General features: G+C 44.0%; 1 protein-coding gene across 2 annotated transcripts in view; it reads right to left on the bottom strand.

The window, feature by feature from the left end:
- The window catches only part of PLEKHA8 (pleckstrin homology domain containing A8), a 45,169-nt gene that overhangs the window by 20,683 nt on the left and 7,992 nt on the right, over nt 1-16,494 (bottom strand). For both annotated transcript variants that reach the window (XM_015429699.1, XM_015429698.1), the window contains exons 2-8: nt 8,993-9,109; nt 7,756-7,926; nt 6,023-6,147; nt 3,013-3,171; nt 1,876-1,916; nt 1,025-1,170; nt 137-299 (exon numbers count right to left, since the gene is read on the bottom strand). In XM_015429699.1, the coding sequence (XP_015285185.1) occupies nt 137-299; nt 1,025-1,170; nt 1,876-1,916; nt 3,013-3,171; nt 6,023-6,147; nt 7,756-7,926; nt 8,993-9,109 (922 nt within the window). The remainder of the gene's footprint in view (nt 1-136; nt 300-1,024; nt 1,171-1,875; nt 1,917-3,012; nt 3,172-6,022; nt 6,148-7,755; nt 7,927-8,992; nt 9,110-16,494) is intronic.

Genomic DNA, 16,494 nt, shown 5'->3' with positions numbered 1-16,494 from the left:
CGGGTGCTGCATCAAAGAACATGTGTGTATCTATAGCCATGTCTGCCTGGTGTACAGAGTGAATTGTTCCATGACCCGAATTCAATTGATGAAGGTTCCTTCACACTCAGCTTTATGCATACAAGTGACACATCACCTATTGCTCATGACACTAAAGAAAGTAGGAAAATCCTGGTCTTCTTCTGCCAAATGCAACGATGTTGACTGGCTTGCAGAATGGACCTTGGGCTGCAAAGATTCACCATCACGATTCTCCTCTTTCGGTGGCAACTGGTTCCTGCCATCTTCACTGATATCACCTTGGATTAAAAGGAACAGAAGATACTGGATGAATCATCTCCCAATTAAAACCTAAAGTGTACTTTACTTGTTCCAGGTTCCCCATTCAGTTTAGGCCCTGAATTTCAGGCAGGACTTTAATTGGATACTTACCTGCTTCTCTGACACATAGTGTCTGAGGAGCAAACCTGGAAGGTATATGGGTAGCCGGCCAAATCCCATCTCTGGCGGGGTACACAGATTGGGGAAGAGGAACAAGTGGGATCGGTTGCTGCCTTATGAGGCGGCAGGGGTATGGATCAGGCTGATTGACACAGCTTGTTTCTTCCTATTTCCATTATCACTGCTCAGACCTGTCCACACCTATGACTTAGGTGTTCTAAGGGCTTCTTCCATCTGTTACTACTGTTTCTTCCTGGTGAGAGGGCCTGTGTTCCAGCCAAGGCCAAGCAAAACCAGCTGCTCATCCCCACCTTCTCCTGTGCTCAAGGCAGAATAAGAATGTCTGACTGGGGAAAAGACTGAGACCTGTCCTGCCTGGGACTTGTCACATAAGAGAGATTTTATCCCTGCTTTTATAGTACTGTGTGTCTTATTAGAAGCTGCTTGGTCCCACTTGGTGAGAGGAAGGCAGGATAGAAGCATTTTAAATAAACAAATATGACACACTCTGGCAAAAATGTTCAGACAGTGTTCATTTGCACTTGCCTCTCATAATTCTGAGTAACAACTCTGTGTGCGTTACCTGTCAAATTCTTCTCATCATTTACTTCACAGTTCATCTCATCCGTTTTCTGGAGTACAGGTATCCGGTTATCAACCAGGGTTTGTTCATGAAAGTTAGAGTTTGCATATATAGAGCCGTTTTCACAGTTTTTCAGTTCCATCTGCCTGGGTGGGAAAAAAACAAACCAAAACAAAGAAAGAATAACATTCTACCAATAAGGCTAACATTCAATCTGTCTGCCATCTAGAACTGAAAGATGCATAATATCATACAATGGACCAGCACCGTGGTCCACCCAAGGGGTACCATGTGCTGGAAGGCTATAAAAGCTTGGCACACTGACTCTCCTTTAAAAGTAAAAATCTTTGTGATTGGCTGTTTAGAAGGGGAAACTACAAATTCAGTCCTTCCTTGCCAACCAGACGGTGGTGGTAGTTCAGCTTTTAACACGAGCTCTAAGTGTGTAGTTCTAGCTGCTCCACAAGTTCTCCTTTTTCAACAGGGGCATGAAAAATTGAAAACAACAGAATCATTTCCATTTTTAAAGGAGCCATATGCCCGATAAAATATCTTCATAAGGTGTATATTAAATTTTTTAAATGCAATCCCAAATCACTAAAACGAGAACACTGAATTTAAAGTAGCTCACTGGCACCACTGTCAATGGAAATAAACTGACTAAGAATAGATTTGTCTCCAACAAAAAGTCCTTGTAGAGAGACTAAGGATTAGGGGGAAGGAAGTTTTCAGATTCAAAGACATATTCAGATTCAAAGATTCATAGTCCGCATAATATGTGCTGCTTTCTAACAGCGACACAGGCCAGGGAGAAATGGCATTAACAAACAAAGAAGAAAAGAGTGCCATACCTTTCTGATATAGTGTGACTAGGTATGCCAGGAGGTTTCAGCTGCAAGAAAAGAAAAGGCTGTTTGTTCTATTGCTTCAGGTTTCATTGTGCAGGCTGCACACACAAAGGCTCTGTCACAGTGCTGTCCACATATATGTTCAAGGAACGTGGAAGAGTTTAAAACAAACAAGCAGGCAGGCATTGATGGGGTTTCCATCAGAATCTAAGCACGGCAACATTAATGGTGGAACCCTAAAGAAGAGTTACATTCTTCTAAACGCATTGATTTCAGTGGGCCTTAGAACAGTGTAAACTCTTTTTAGGATTGCAATAGAAGTCTGCAATAGAAGTCTACAAAATTAAATGTAACCAAAATAAATACAGGGTGCCCTAAGCCAAGGTCAGGTAACATTCATGTTAATGGTACATACATATTGGTAACAACTTGTAGGCCAGCTTGATCTGATGAAGAAAGATGGGACAAAATGACTAGATTGGACCCTGTAACTCCCTTCCACTAATCAATGAGCCTTTCTCCAATTGAAAGAACCTCATACCAGAGGGAGAAGACCTCTGCAACGCTAACTGCTTTTGGAAAATTGCATATTGATGGATTTTCAATTTGTTTTTGGAACTTGATTGCATAATTATTGGCTTGGCTCTGAAGGTGCCCTTGCACAAGCTGAAGCTACTTACACTTGCACAAAGAGGGATCCCGAATTTCTTTTGGAGATTCTCCCCTTCTGTTGCAGCTCATAGTGCCATAACTCATGCTGTTCCAGAGGGGGCACAGGAAGTTCCAGCAGAACTATGGTGGTAGTGAACCTGCAACCTGCTAGCTAGAAGAACACTTCTTGCAAATTGTTAGACCTAAACTAGTTTGTTTCTTTCCATTTATAAAAAGGTGTCTCATAGACTGGACATGTCACAAATGGTCTTGCTGCAGTTTTTCAAAAGATTTTTCCAACCACAGGCCAAAACACATCACTTTTGTACACCCTTTTTGCTTGCAAAGTATCAAAACTTGGGCAGAACCAAAATGTGCTTGTTAACTGTAGTACCCTAACTGATTACATATTCTGAAGTATGGAACAACAACCTGTTTACCTATGAGAAGGAGAATTACATTTGAGCATCAGATGTTGTTCAATTCTACCTTGTTTGATTTGAGAGCTACTGAATGTGGAGACCCAGATGGTGTGCACTGCAGCAGTTCTGAAGAGAAGGCTGTGTTGGCGATCTGCATACATTCTTCAAGAGTCTTCAGGAATGTGGTACATGTGGATTTCAACAGTGCTCCCATATCAATTTCATTCTGCAAAATCAGAAGACCATTTCCAGTATCAAGCACTTCTTAGGCCTGACGCAACCATTGCAATTAAACTATTAGCACTCTGCCTTATACTATTATATGACTGGCACCCTTATACTGAGTCAGACCATTGGTCTATCAAGATCATTAATATGTCTTCTGAATGGCAGTAGCTTTCTGGTCTCATGTAGAGGTCTTTTACATTACCATTGTCTCCATTCTTAACTGGGAAGATCTCCAGAAGTAAGTTGTCCAACGAATAAATGGCTGGAACAGCATTATCAAAGTATGCAATGGACCTAGCAGAGGTCTCATTATCTAGACTTGCTTGAGACCACCTGGGTACAGTAGGTAATTTCTACACCTGCCATAGAGCTTTGAGGGCATTACCTATCAGGAGGTTATCTGCTCTCTTTTCCTCTCTCCTCATATTTATTTAGGCAGCAAAAAAGAGCAGAGGAGACAAGTAGGGATGGACACAAACAGGCTCATGAACCTGTTCATGGTTTGCAAACTGAAATTTGCAAACTGCAGCCTGGCCATGGACCTCCATGAACTTTTAAGGTGGTTTGTGGGGAGCAAAAAGCAGTGATTTAAACCCCTGCTTTCTCCTCCCTGCAAAAACTGCCAAAACAACTGAACCATGGGAGTAGGCTGCACCTGGCCCCTCAGCTGTTTATCCTGGAAACAACAGAGCGATGGGGGCAGTCTGTTCCTGCAGCTCAGTTGTCTCAAGCTCTAAACAGCTAAGCCTGCTCCACATGGCTCAGCTGTTTAAAGGGGCTTTCTTAGGCAGCCAGTCCCTGGGGCTTGCTGCTCAAGAAAGCCCCTTTAAACAGCTGATCCACGCAGAGCAGTTTGCTGTTTGGTTTAAATGGCTTGGAGATATTTAAACCCTGCTTTCTGCTCCCCACAAAAAGTAGTGGGGAGCAGAAAAGAGAGGTCACAAACCCATACAAACCGGTTTGATTTGCAAACCAACCTCCCATTTCACATAGGCTTGTGGTTCAGTTCATGGTTCAGTCACAAACCATGAACCGAACTGCAAAAATGTGGTTCGTGCCCATCCCCAAAGATAAGGATGTAAGCTTTGGCTGAAGAAGGTCTATTGCTAATTAAGGCTATTCTTATTATGCCAAGATCCATTCTCTTGCTTGAAAAGAAAAAAGAATAACATCTTGCATAAATACATTGCAAATGCACATACTACTAATTCTGGTAAGCTATCAGAAATGTAATAAGAGGTCTCCTCATCCTCCAATGATAGCAGCCTGGCATGAAAAAATATGGGATCAATTTGTGATGGCTAAGATAGCAGATAAAGTACATAGAGCTCAAATTTTACGGTCCTCTAATCTCAAATTTGAATCAACCTGGTTCCCGATATTTTCATTTCTTACCTCACGGGGCATATTGCCAATAAATACCTGCTACCAAAAATGGGTTCTGATGTAACGTACTAAAAATCGAAATTTAAAGGATGCTTTCATTATTTGTTATTATTATCTCTGGGGCTTTAAGTTCAAAAATACCTGAATGATACTGTAACTCATTTGTAGGAATGTCGAGTGTTTATTATTGGATTCTTTGCATGTTCTTGTTTGCTTTGTTATGAAAAATGAATAAAGAGGAATTTAAAAGAAATGTAATAAGAGTCATTGTTCATCCACTGTATCACAGTGGGAGGAGTAGGATATTACATTTTACAATGTCGCAAATTCGGAAGCTGCAACTAGTGCAGAATGCTGCAGCCAGGCTGCTGATGGATCTTCCTAGACGAGATCACATCCAGCCTGTGCTGAAAGCGCTGCACTGGTTGCCAATAGCGTACCGGGTTCGCTTCAAAGTGCTGGTTATCACCTTTAAAGCCCTATATGGCCAGGGACCAGCCTACCTAAGGGACCACCTTACCCCACATGTTCCCCCAAGGGCACTACGGTCGGGAAGCCAGAACCTACTGGAGGTACCGGGCCCCTGGGCCATCAAATTAACCATGACCAAGAACAGGGCGTTTTCGGTGGCGGCTCCTATCTGGTGGAATGAGCTCCCAGAGGAGATCAGGGCTCTGCGGGACCTAGGACAGTTCCGCAGAGCCTGCAAGACGGAGCTCTTCCGCCAGGCTTTCGAATAGGAGCCGCCACCACCACTAGACCATCAATGCATCAGTATACCATCGACGCCCGGAAGGACATCTGGATATGGGCATGGACTGCCAAAGCCCTAAATACTTTCTTTTGCATTATGGGCAAGACTGGGACGTTCAGAGGACCGCCATCTTGGTTTTAGCTAGCTTTGTTTTAGATAGGTTATAAATTATGATGCAATTTTAATATTTTGTATTGTTTTACTGTGTTATTAATTATATGTTGTTAGCCGCCCTGAGCCTCCGGGGAGGGCGGGGTATAAATATAAATAATAAATAAATAAATAAATAAATCAGAATCTTGTACCACAAAAAACATAGCCTCACATTGTGTTCTCACTGACCTATACTTGTCAACCACTCACCCAGAATGGTCCCTGTGTTTTTAATACATGGCAACAGGTTTGACACCATCCATTATAGTGCTGTGGTGACAGGAAAAGCTAGACCTGCTTTTGTTCTCCATACCAAGCTGCTTTGAAAGGCTCCCATGTGTCGTTCCTGGCTACATGTTGACAATTTATACACAGGCCACACTATAATATTTTTCAGAATGAATGAAGCCTGCCAGTAATGCATATAGTTAACACAATGCAATGATACAAGGAAATGTTTCCTTCTACAAATTATTACAATGGCATTACTGCCACGGATATAAAGATATATAAGATACTCTCAGCTGTGGCTGATCTTCAACCAAATCAGATTTACCTCAAATTCTGCTACACTGGATAGGCCCATTTCCTTAGTTTTATCCACTTGCTGAACAAGGAGGTCACAATATAGTCTAAGTTCTGCCATTCGTTTTTTGAGTACTTCAGTGTTTTCTGTAAACTCTAACGACACAAATACACACAAAATCAGACATATCTAGTTAAAACAATTTTAGGAATTTGTTAAATTGGTCAGTATACTTCAAACTACCCAACACAAATGGGCATTATTCAAAATACACTGTACACTATTTAGAAGATTGGCCATTTATTTAGTCTATGGAGTTTTGGAGGTGGAGTATGAAAGGTCAAAGATGAAGAAAAAAAACCAAGCCTGATGCTATTGGTTTCCCCTCTGATCCAGGTTATTAGATCAGTTACTGATAGTGAAAAACTATGAAGAATTGTCTAGGCAGAAAAGAAATTATAGATTTGAAATGCCTTGAACAAAGTATAAGGAATATGGAAAGAGGGCACATAATTTTTTCATGTGTCTGATAATAGGTCGCTTTCATTTTATTTATTTCATACATTTCCCATCCCACACTTTTACTCCAAAATAAATTTCTGAGGTAGCTTACAATAAAATGAATAAAATACAAGTTCTATAAACACCAACAATATAATATATAAATTCCTCCCTTAAACTAAAACCATTACTTGAGTCTTATCAGAAAATTAAGAGACAGATTTCTGGGAGTCTGGAGAATACAAGTGGCTCCCAGAACAACTTAAAGAAATTTAAAAAGAATATAGCTAGTATTTTTTTACATTAAACAGGAAACTGGCCCAGTGATAACACTGGTTTAAATTAGGTTTAGTAGATAGGACATAGTTACGATTCATGGTCATTTTTTAAATTCAGATTTAAGAAGCAGTTTCATCCCATTTTCCCTAACACATCCCCATTATCTTCTCCTTTTTGTCTTGGCTGGATTTTTATAAAGAATGATTAAACTCAGTCATCCTTACTTTTTATACCCACAGACTGTAATATTCAACGAATGAATCAACAAACCCTTACAGAAAGGGACTGCATTCATACAGGCTACAAACCGGGGTTTGTCATTACAAGAACAAGTCTTGGGCTTCTCAAACTTATTTATTCACTTCATTTATATCTTGCCTTTCTCCCCAGTGCAGCTTACATTGTTCTCCTCTCCTCCATTTCACCCTCACAATAACCCTATGAGGTAAGGTCAGCTGAGCATGTGCGTGTGTGCCCCAAGGTCACTTAGTTAGTTTCAGTGGCAGAGCGGGAATCTAAACTCTAACCACTACACGACACTGGCTTTCACGTTTACGTGCTCCCTTCCTCCTCTTCCCCTTATGTGGAACCTAGGAACTGAAGTTTTCTTACTTTGCAACAAACCACAGTTTATCAATACATCTGAAACTGTAAGCAAGAAATGAACCATAGTTACAAACCAGAAATCTTCTATTATCAAGTCATGTCAAGGATAGGAGGGAATACAGGGAAAGCAGTACAGAATTTCCAGGGTTCATTCTTGTAATGATAAAAAAACAGTTTGTTGTTACCTCTGAATGCAGCCATTGTGTTCATGCTCAAAATGAGTAGCAGAACACATTACTGAAGTATTACATATTATGTCTGTTTTTGTTTGTTGGTTGGTATTTCCAAGTGCTACAACTGAGAGAAGAGAATGGAAATTCAAACAAATAGTATTTTGTTTTAGGAAGCTGAGAAGTGTGTTGGAGGTGCATCCTGACCAGAGAAGAGCTTGCCTTTCTCCTTCTGTGTCCTAACGTCAGTCAAGCAGGCTTTGGCAGTTCCTAGGGCAACCAACCACTTTTGCCTCTCAGCTGCATTTCTGGCTTTCAGGTAGAAGTACTGTTCTCCTGGGATAAAAAGATCCATCCGTGTGTTATCTGTAGAATGAACTAAGATGAACAGAGTTAAGATAGATACAGAACACTTCTCCTTGCTTGAAAAACAGTAGGACAATGTAGGCTTATGTTATGTTCTAATAAGCAAGAACTGTCATCCTGCAAGTCCAACAAAACAGAGGTGCTACTGCTGGACACAAGGATTGACCCAGGAACTGAGGTATCTAGAGAGGGTTACCCATTCCCTAAAAGAGTAGGTTTGTAGCTTGGTACAGCTGGACCTCCTGTTAGATAAGCAAGTGGTGGCAGTGGCTAAGAGCACCTTTCAACAGCTTTACCCTTTCCCGGGCAAAAATATCTTGCCACTGTGGTCCATGGGCTAGTAATAGCTAGATTAGACTACTGCAGTGGACTCTACTTGGGGCTGCCATTGAAGAGTGTCTGGAACTGACAGCTGGTACAAAATGCTGGTACTGACCTTTAAAACCCTAAGGCTTCGGGCCATTATACCTTAAAAGGTAAAGGTAAAGGTTCCCTTGCTCGAAAGCCAGTCGAATCCAACTCTAGGGTTGCGGTGCTCATCTCTGTTTCAAAGCCGAAGAGCCAGCGCTGTCCGAAGACATTTCCATGGTCATGTGGCCGGCATGACTAAACACCAAGGCCCACGGAACGCTGTTACCTTCCCACTGAAGTGGTACCTATTTATCTACTTGCAATTTCTTGCTTTCAAACTGCTAGGTTGGCAGGAGCATTATACCTTAAGGGCTGCCTATTCCCATATGAACCAACCTGGCCACTACAGTCATCTTCAGAGGTCCTTCTTTGGGTGCCCCCACCATCAGAGGCTAAGTGGGCTGCAGCCCAAGGAAGGGCCTTCTAGTCCTTCCCCAAGGAGAATCATCTGTACCCCTCTAGCACTGTGTTCTACCAGGAGGTAAAGACATTTCTGTTTTGTTTGGCCTTCCCTCACTGATCTCCCATTTATGTTTTGTTTTATTGTTTTATATATGTATTTTAAAACATATTTTAATGTTTGATTGATCGCCACTTTGGAGACCCTAAATTGGGTGGAAAGGCAGCATAAAAATGTCTCAAATAAATAAAAATCTCTCTTAGTTACCTTGAATTTCACATACTGCCATCTGGATACTTCCCTTACAACCTTTCCAAGCATCTTCCCGTGAGTCGTAATAGGACAACACCCCTCCTCCAAGAAGGAACCATCGAGGTTGCCAGCCTGGAAACGGGGGAGAGGGGGAATAAGCTTTAGCACCAGTCAGGAGAAGACCTCAAATATTTAGCCGCCATTTTCAGACAGTCAAGCAAGCATCCTGCTAAAGTAAAACCCGCCACACAATTGCCCTTGCACCTCTGGAAGTAAACCCCGCCACACAATTGCCCTTGCACCTCTGTCATTCAGCTACGTTAATTCTGTGTCGATCTCTGCAATGATACAAACAGGAGTCTAGTGGCACCTTAAGAACACACAGGATTTTAATTCAGCACAAATAATTCAGCACAAATTATTTATTTAGTTTATTTATATCCCACCTTTCTCCCCAATGGGGACCCAAAGCGGCTGACATCAAGATCTTGGAAGCTAAGCCGGAATAAAATCTTGGCCCATCCTTGTTGTCCCACTGACTGGGATAGCCCAGGTTAGCCCGATCTCATCAGATCTTGGAAGCTAAGCGGGGCCAGCCCTGGCTTGTATTTGGATGGGAGACATCCAAGGAATACCAGGGTTGTGATGCGGAGCCATGCAATGGCAAACTACCTCTGAACATCCCTAGCCTTGAAAATCCCACGGGGGTCACCATAATTCAGCTGTGACTTGATGGCAAAGAAAAAAGACTGGTCCCCCCCCCCGCGCGCGCGCTGCAACAGACTAATATGGCAGTCTCTCTCAGTATGTCTCCAAGCAGAGGACTGAGAAAGAAATGGAAAGAAAAGTGAAAGGCTGTCAGGTTCAACAGCATGTAAATCTCCACACACGTTTCCAGGGAATCGTTATGCTTTATTAGACTACAGGTCCGTTGTCATGATCTACAGGGATGCTGCAATTGGCTAAGCAAATGAAATCCAAGAGCACGCGCGGGGGAATTCTCCTGGCGGGAGGTTACATAATGAACGGGAGAGTCTCCGTGCCTCATGAGAGCAGAAATATTCACACCAACAGTGGAACGCAAGCCCTCCCTCCTCCTCAAGGTTAGTCAGATAACCCAGTCTGGCAGCACCAGTTCGCACGGTCTCATGAGCGCCTCCCTATCGCTGTTTACAGCAAGCGAGCAAGCATGCGCAGTCGCGCCACAGGCAGGAAAGGACAAATACGGATGAAACATGGCAGCTAGCTGACAAAGGCAGAGGATATCAGATGAATGCTGAAGAAATGATCACTGAAATCATCTATATTGCAGGACACTGGGATCTTAGTTTCAAACGGAGTCACGGTCACTCACTCGTAAAAAAACATAGCTACTGTTACTAACCATTATGTCACTTTCAGTGTGTCAGGACCTTCCCTTTTCAGAAGTCTCCACAGAAGAACAGGAAGACTCCCCAAGGGCTAAGGAGCCCCCTGTGGCCCCCATTATACCTGAGGCTCCCTGTACCCAACAGCCTCCGGGGGAGGGCCCTGGCCCAACAGGTGGACCAAGAACAGGTGGACCAAGAACCTCCTGAATGAAACCATCCATCTCCAGCACCCCCGGAGTCTCTCCCAGGACTCCAGGAATAAAGAAGTTAGAAAGCCTGGAGCAGGCAAAGGAGCACACACCTGGCACCTTGAGGCAACACACCCTAGTCTTGTGCAAGAGCAGAACCGCACTCTCTGGATCTTTGCAGAATCAAAGACCCAAATGAACACAGGAAGGGGTGGGGTTATCAGCTCCCTACAGAAGTTTTCAGATAAACTCCAGCCTGCGCTAGTTCAGGCTCTCTCCTCCCTAGCTCATGCTCGTCCTGGACAGCTCCTGCAGAAGGATCCTGCTATCCAGATCCTAGGGCTGCCCACGGGAGATTCCCTGCCTTTCCCCTGGTGTCCAAGTAGATAACAGGATACCTCATGGCTATCAATCATAAATCTACTAAAACAGGCAGTCCCTAAGATGTGATTGGTATTGTTATGGCCAGCTGAATGTATATTCTGCAAAAACTGGTGTCTCATGGGAAATGCAGAAATTGATACCTGGCACAGCATTTCACAACTTAGCGATCTAAACTTTTTTAAAGAGCCTAAACTCTGGTCCTCGTTCTGGTAATACCTGGCAAATAGAAGCGAAGCAAGCTGAGACACAGCTGCCATGGGTCAGGAAATGGGATTTCACTAAGCTGCCTACTCCAGCTCTTCCTTTGGTGGCCATTATCCCTCTCTACCTTTTCCCAGTCACAACGGAATTCCAGTGTCTTAAGCCTTTCTCACTTTCCATAGACACCCTCCCGCCCAGCTGTAGACTCTTTAAAATTCTCATTTATGGAAGTAAAACAAAATTATTTGAAGAAGAAAATACATACAAAAGTACTTCCATGGACCATTTCAATTTGGGGTTCTTTAGCAACAAATTTAAAACATTTTAAAGAGGAGGAGATTGGATGTATACTCCGTCATTCACTACCCGAAGGAGTCTCAGAGCAGTTTACAATCTCCTTTCCCTCCCCCTCCCCACAACAGACACCCTGTGAGCAATGTTCCCTCTAAGCTGTGGAGTGTTGTGAACAAAAATTCTACTTTGTGAGCTACTGGCATTAAAGTAGTGAGCGAGCGATTTGGCTGCTGCATACATTAGTTTGCTCTGGGGCCCTCCTTCCTGAGCAGAGACAAAAATGTGTGAGCCGGAGGCTGAAAAACGGTGAGCTAGCTCACACCAACTCAGCTTAGAGAGAACACTGCCTGTGAGGTAGGTGTGGCTGAGAGAGCTGTCTCAAGAACTGCTCTTGACAGGACAGCTCTGAGAGAACTGTGACTGACCCAAGGTCATGCCAGCAGCTGCATGTGGAGCAGAGGCAGAGAAATGGAGGCTGCAATCCTCTGAGTACTTACTGGAGCAAAACTCATTGAATATAGTGGCACTTACTAGAGTAAACATGCCTAGGATTGAGCTACACACCCTTGCTCTGGACACGGGTGTCCCAGTCTGGCACTCTAACCACTATACCATAACAGCTGCTGCCAAGAACATTTGTGCCTATATTCCACTGCCCATGTTTGGCTGCTACACATCATCACCAGAGGAACAGCAACTCAAGTTCCAACGAGTTCATGTTGTTGGAATTACGAGTGCAGGCATTATCTACCTAAACAGATGCATCTTATTGCATCATTCCTCAGTCTTCCATTTTATCCTCAAAACAACCCTGTTAGACTGAGGGACTCTCCCTGGCTCATGATCAGCCAGCAAACTTCCACGGCAGAGAGGGGATTCGAACCTGGGTCTCTCAGTTGCTAGCTTGACACTGTAACCACTACACCCTACTGGCTCTCTATGGCATTTGTATTGAGACTTTCCTCCCAGAAACTCATTGAGGGATACGTATTTCTCCCTTCCTTCATTTTATCTTCACAATAATCCTGTGTGGTAGGTCTGGCTGGGAGAGAATGAATGTGCCCATGGTCTCCCCCCCAGCTTCCCAGAGAAGGGGGACTTGAACCTGGGGCAGTAACTCTAACTGCTACACGATGCCAGCTTTCTTAGCCTTTGCATTGCCATTCTCCCCACACCCCTCGTGAAAAGAGGCAGCCATCTCTACGTGAAGCTATCAAAGGTTCCGTTCACATGAGGGGATTTGGGCCGGGAGCGGGACGGTTCGGGGGCGGAGCAAACGGCCGCGATCACACCACATCTGGGAAGCGTAGTGCTTCTGTTCCCGAACTGGCCCTTCCGAGCAATAACCCGCATCACGTTGGAACCACCTACCGAGGTGGTTCATCTCAAAGGTGCGCTGCAAACCGGGAGTCTGATCACCGGCGCATCCATGCGCCGGCGCGTCCCCGGCTCCTAGCCGAACTGCGCATGCTTCGACATCTGGCTCGCCGTCAGATCTGTGTTTTCTCCCCGGCATCTGATCGTGCCAGGGAGAAAAGGCGGCGCGGCCAGGGGATCCATGGGATCCCGCCGCGCCGTTTCAACTTTGGTGCAGCTTTTAAAAGCCACACTTTTTGGCGGCTTTTCCCCTGCCGTGTGGCAGGAGCCAAACAAGAATTTACTATTTGTTATCTGGTTGCACATCACAACAGTTAACTGACTCTTGATTTGCAGCCTGACACCAGACTGCCAATCAGTCCATTAAGCCGTGGCCCTGAAGAGTTCAGGCAAACAATGCAAAGCACACAAGGCCACTGGGCTGATGCGCCCTGCCACAGTGATAATGAATCCATGGTCTAATAGCCAATATCATGAGGGGCACATGCAGACCCTGCAACAAAGAGGTGCTGTTAGAATGAGCTCGCTCCGTTTTTATTCTTACACAGAGAAGCATGCATAGGAGTGGGGCAATGAAACCAGGACAGGATATAGCATACATTTTTAAAAATCAAGTTAAGCTTCCAAGCTAAAACCAAAATAAAATAATAAATAAACATTCCCCATTGCTGGGGATTTCTAAATTCAGACAGCCGGTAATAAAGCCGTGCACTGAGAAATGACTAATTGCTTTAGACCTCGGTGGGCATAAAAAATGAGCACGTAAATAATACATAGCCCCTCAGTCAACAGAGACCTCTCACTCATTGTGGGGCTCCTGGTCATAAATAACCATAACTGTACTCTTTTATTTCTAGGATAGCAGGACAATCCCTCCTCAGACATGCAACAGATTTACGCCCTTTCTGTCACAGACCATACACAGTGCATTTAACCAAGAGCTGCACAGCTCATCTCTGCTACAGTTTTGAGGGGTCATTTCCATATTTTGCAGTGTGAAAGAAAGAGAAATGACACCCTTTTGAAAAACAAAACAAAGATGAAGCGTTCCTTTATTGTCTGACTATTGAGCACTGAACAAAGTAAAATGCGATCTTGGCGATACAATCAGCCAAGCCTTCAAAATGCTAAATGGGGGGGGGGGATTACACCCAGCCACCCTAATAATTCATTTATTGATGCCCACATTCTGAAAGAGAGAGCAGGATGATCAAAGCATGCTAATGAACTTCTAATACAAAATGCCTCTAATGAAGCAGGGCTCTCGCTGACAAATAAATCTGATCGTATTTAAGGCACCCTTCCCCCCCCCACCCCCCGGGCTCTCTGCTGTTCTTGCGACAACAGCCTAACTAGACTACTTTCCAGGATTACTTTTCTGGGTTTAGCCTAAGGTTTACAGCACTAATTGATTAGTTCATTAGCAGTAATTTAAAATTGGATTTTAATTAGATTTGTTCCCTCTGGGTGGGTGTTCATGGTTTCCTCGCAGTTGATGCTGCAGCAATGCCTTGAATGTAAACAGCAAACAAGTCTTCTGTTTGTTAGACCAGAAAAGCTATGATCTTCATTTGTGCAGAAAACAGAATGATATCTGTTTTGTATTGGATCCCATCCAAAGCAGCAAGATCTAAAGGACAGTGTTGGATGTAGGAGGTGAGAATTCAAATCTCTGCCCCGTCCAGAACTCCCGGAGTGAGGTGCAACGGCAAAGGTGTTACACAGACAAGCCTTGGTCTCCTCTGCTCCACTCACACTTAGTTAGGGACTTCTGTTTCAAACCACGATTGGCAGTCATTGTGTGGAAGGGATGCACAACTCCTAGTTTGTCCATTCGGATGTAGCAGCAAATGATGGGTTTGCACCAAAGCAGAACTCCTTAAAGGAATGATGGCATATGAAGGGAAGCGTCAAAGTGCAGACAAACAGGGCTCATCCATGCGGCATTATGTCTCAACCCGTCCCATGTCTCTTGGAGCCACTCACCATGGGTGATGCAGTATGCAAATCAAGACAATCTGCACACGTTTATTTTGCATTACTTCTTTTCATTCTGCAAGATTTGCTGTGCGCTGAAGTGTCCTCCCACCAGAGCACAGTCGTCCTCTTGCTTCCAAGATTTCACCAGGCACTGCCTCCTTAGTGCATTTCTGCAGTCATAAGAATCTGAAACCTGCCTCAATGCTCAGCTTCTCCAAATGATGAGTTGTGTACTCAATATACCCTGTTCTGCATGAAGTGCAACCAGCTCTGCCTGTTTGAATATCCACCTTTAAAGTGGGAGTAATCGTGACCCATGCCACGGAATCATCAGCAATATGAGCAAAAAGAAGTTGGTAGAGCACTCTAGATAACTTTTTCCGTCGCTCAAATGTCCTGTCCATAGGAACACCACTATGTGCATTTGTGCAGCATCCATCTCATGGTAACAGTGATGTTAAACTGGTTCAACAGAAGCTTGTTTGGTGGTGCAGCGCCTCATCACTGGATGGCAATTGATTCTTCAGTTACAGATAGCCCATGGTTTCAGTCCCTTTGGCTGACGGTCCTAACTTTGTTACAAGGTGGAATGAGCAAATATACAAATGCAGTGATGGTCATCAAAAGACAAAGCAAACCAGAATACCATCTGCTTTACAAAGAATATCTCCAACTGAGTGATAATCAGCTCCCTCTCTCTCTTATTAACTTTAATAGTAGTCTTAAAGTAAAAGTAAAAGAAATTGTCTCATTTTTAGATTGGACAGATTTCCTAATCCACCTATCAAGATCTTTCTTCCCATTCTCTGCCCTGACCTGGATAGCCCAGGAAAGCCCGATCTCTCGGAAGCTAAGCAGGGCCGACCTTGGCAAATACTTGGAACGGAGACCTCCAAGGAATACCAGAGCTGGGACACAGAGGCAGGTTATCAGGCCACCTCTCTGAAATCTCCTAGCTGCACTAGGGGTCACCAGAAATCAATCATGACTTCCAAGCTTGCAAGGACACATGGACACACACACAAAATACTCACAACATAGTAAAAAAATTAAAAAATCTTTCTTCCCATTCTCGAATTCCAATTCACTTACTATGTCTAAGATTACCTAGTTGCACTACGGGATTAAGGGAGTACCAAATGACTGTGGCCACATCTGACACCATATTTGGCTTTCAGTTTCTCTTTTGTCTTAAGAGCTACTACATTGTATGTGCATCAAGAAAGATTTCAGTGTTACTGTTTTTCTTCTTGTTGTCGCACAGTCGAGTCCAACTCTTCGCAACCCCATGGAGCACATCACGCCAGGCCCTCCTGTCTTCACTCATGCTCCGGAGTTTGCTTAATTTCATGTTTGTTGCATCGATAACACTGTCTAACCATCTCATCCTTTGCCGTCCCCTTCTTCTTTGACCTTCAATCTTTCCCAGCATCAGGGTCTTCTCCAGTGAGTGCTCCCTTCTCATTCGGTGGCCAAAGTATTTGAGCTTCAGCTTCGGCATCTGGCCTTCCAGGGAACAGTCAGAGTTGATTTCTTTGAGGATTGACTGAGTCCAAGGGACTCCAAGACTCTTGAGAGTCTTCTCCAGCACCATAATCCAAAAGAATCTATTCTTCGGCGCTCGGCCTTCCTTATGGTCCAACTCTCGCAGCCATACATTTCTACTGGGAATGCCATTGCTTTGACCATACGGACTTTTGTTGGCAGGGTGATGTCTCTACTT

The sequence above is a fragment of the Gekko japonicus genome, unplaced genomic scaffold (genome assembly GCF_001447785.1).
Source record: "Gekko japonicus isolate JY-2015 unplaced genomic scaffold, Gekko_japonicus_V1.1 scaffold767, whole genome shotgun sequence".
Classification (NCBI taxonomy): domain Eukaryota; kingdom Metazoa; phylum Chordata; class Lepidosauria; order Squamata; family Gekkonidae; genus Gekko; species Gekko japonicus.
Note: the sequence above shows the minus strand (reverse complement) of the source record. Positions and strands in the feature narration are given on the sequence as shown.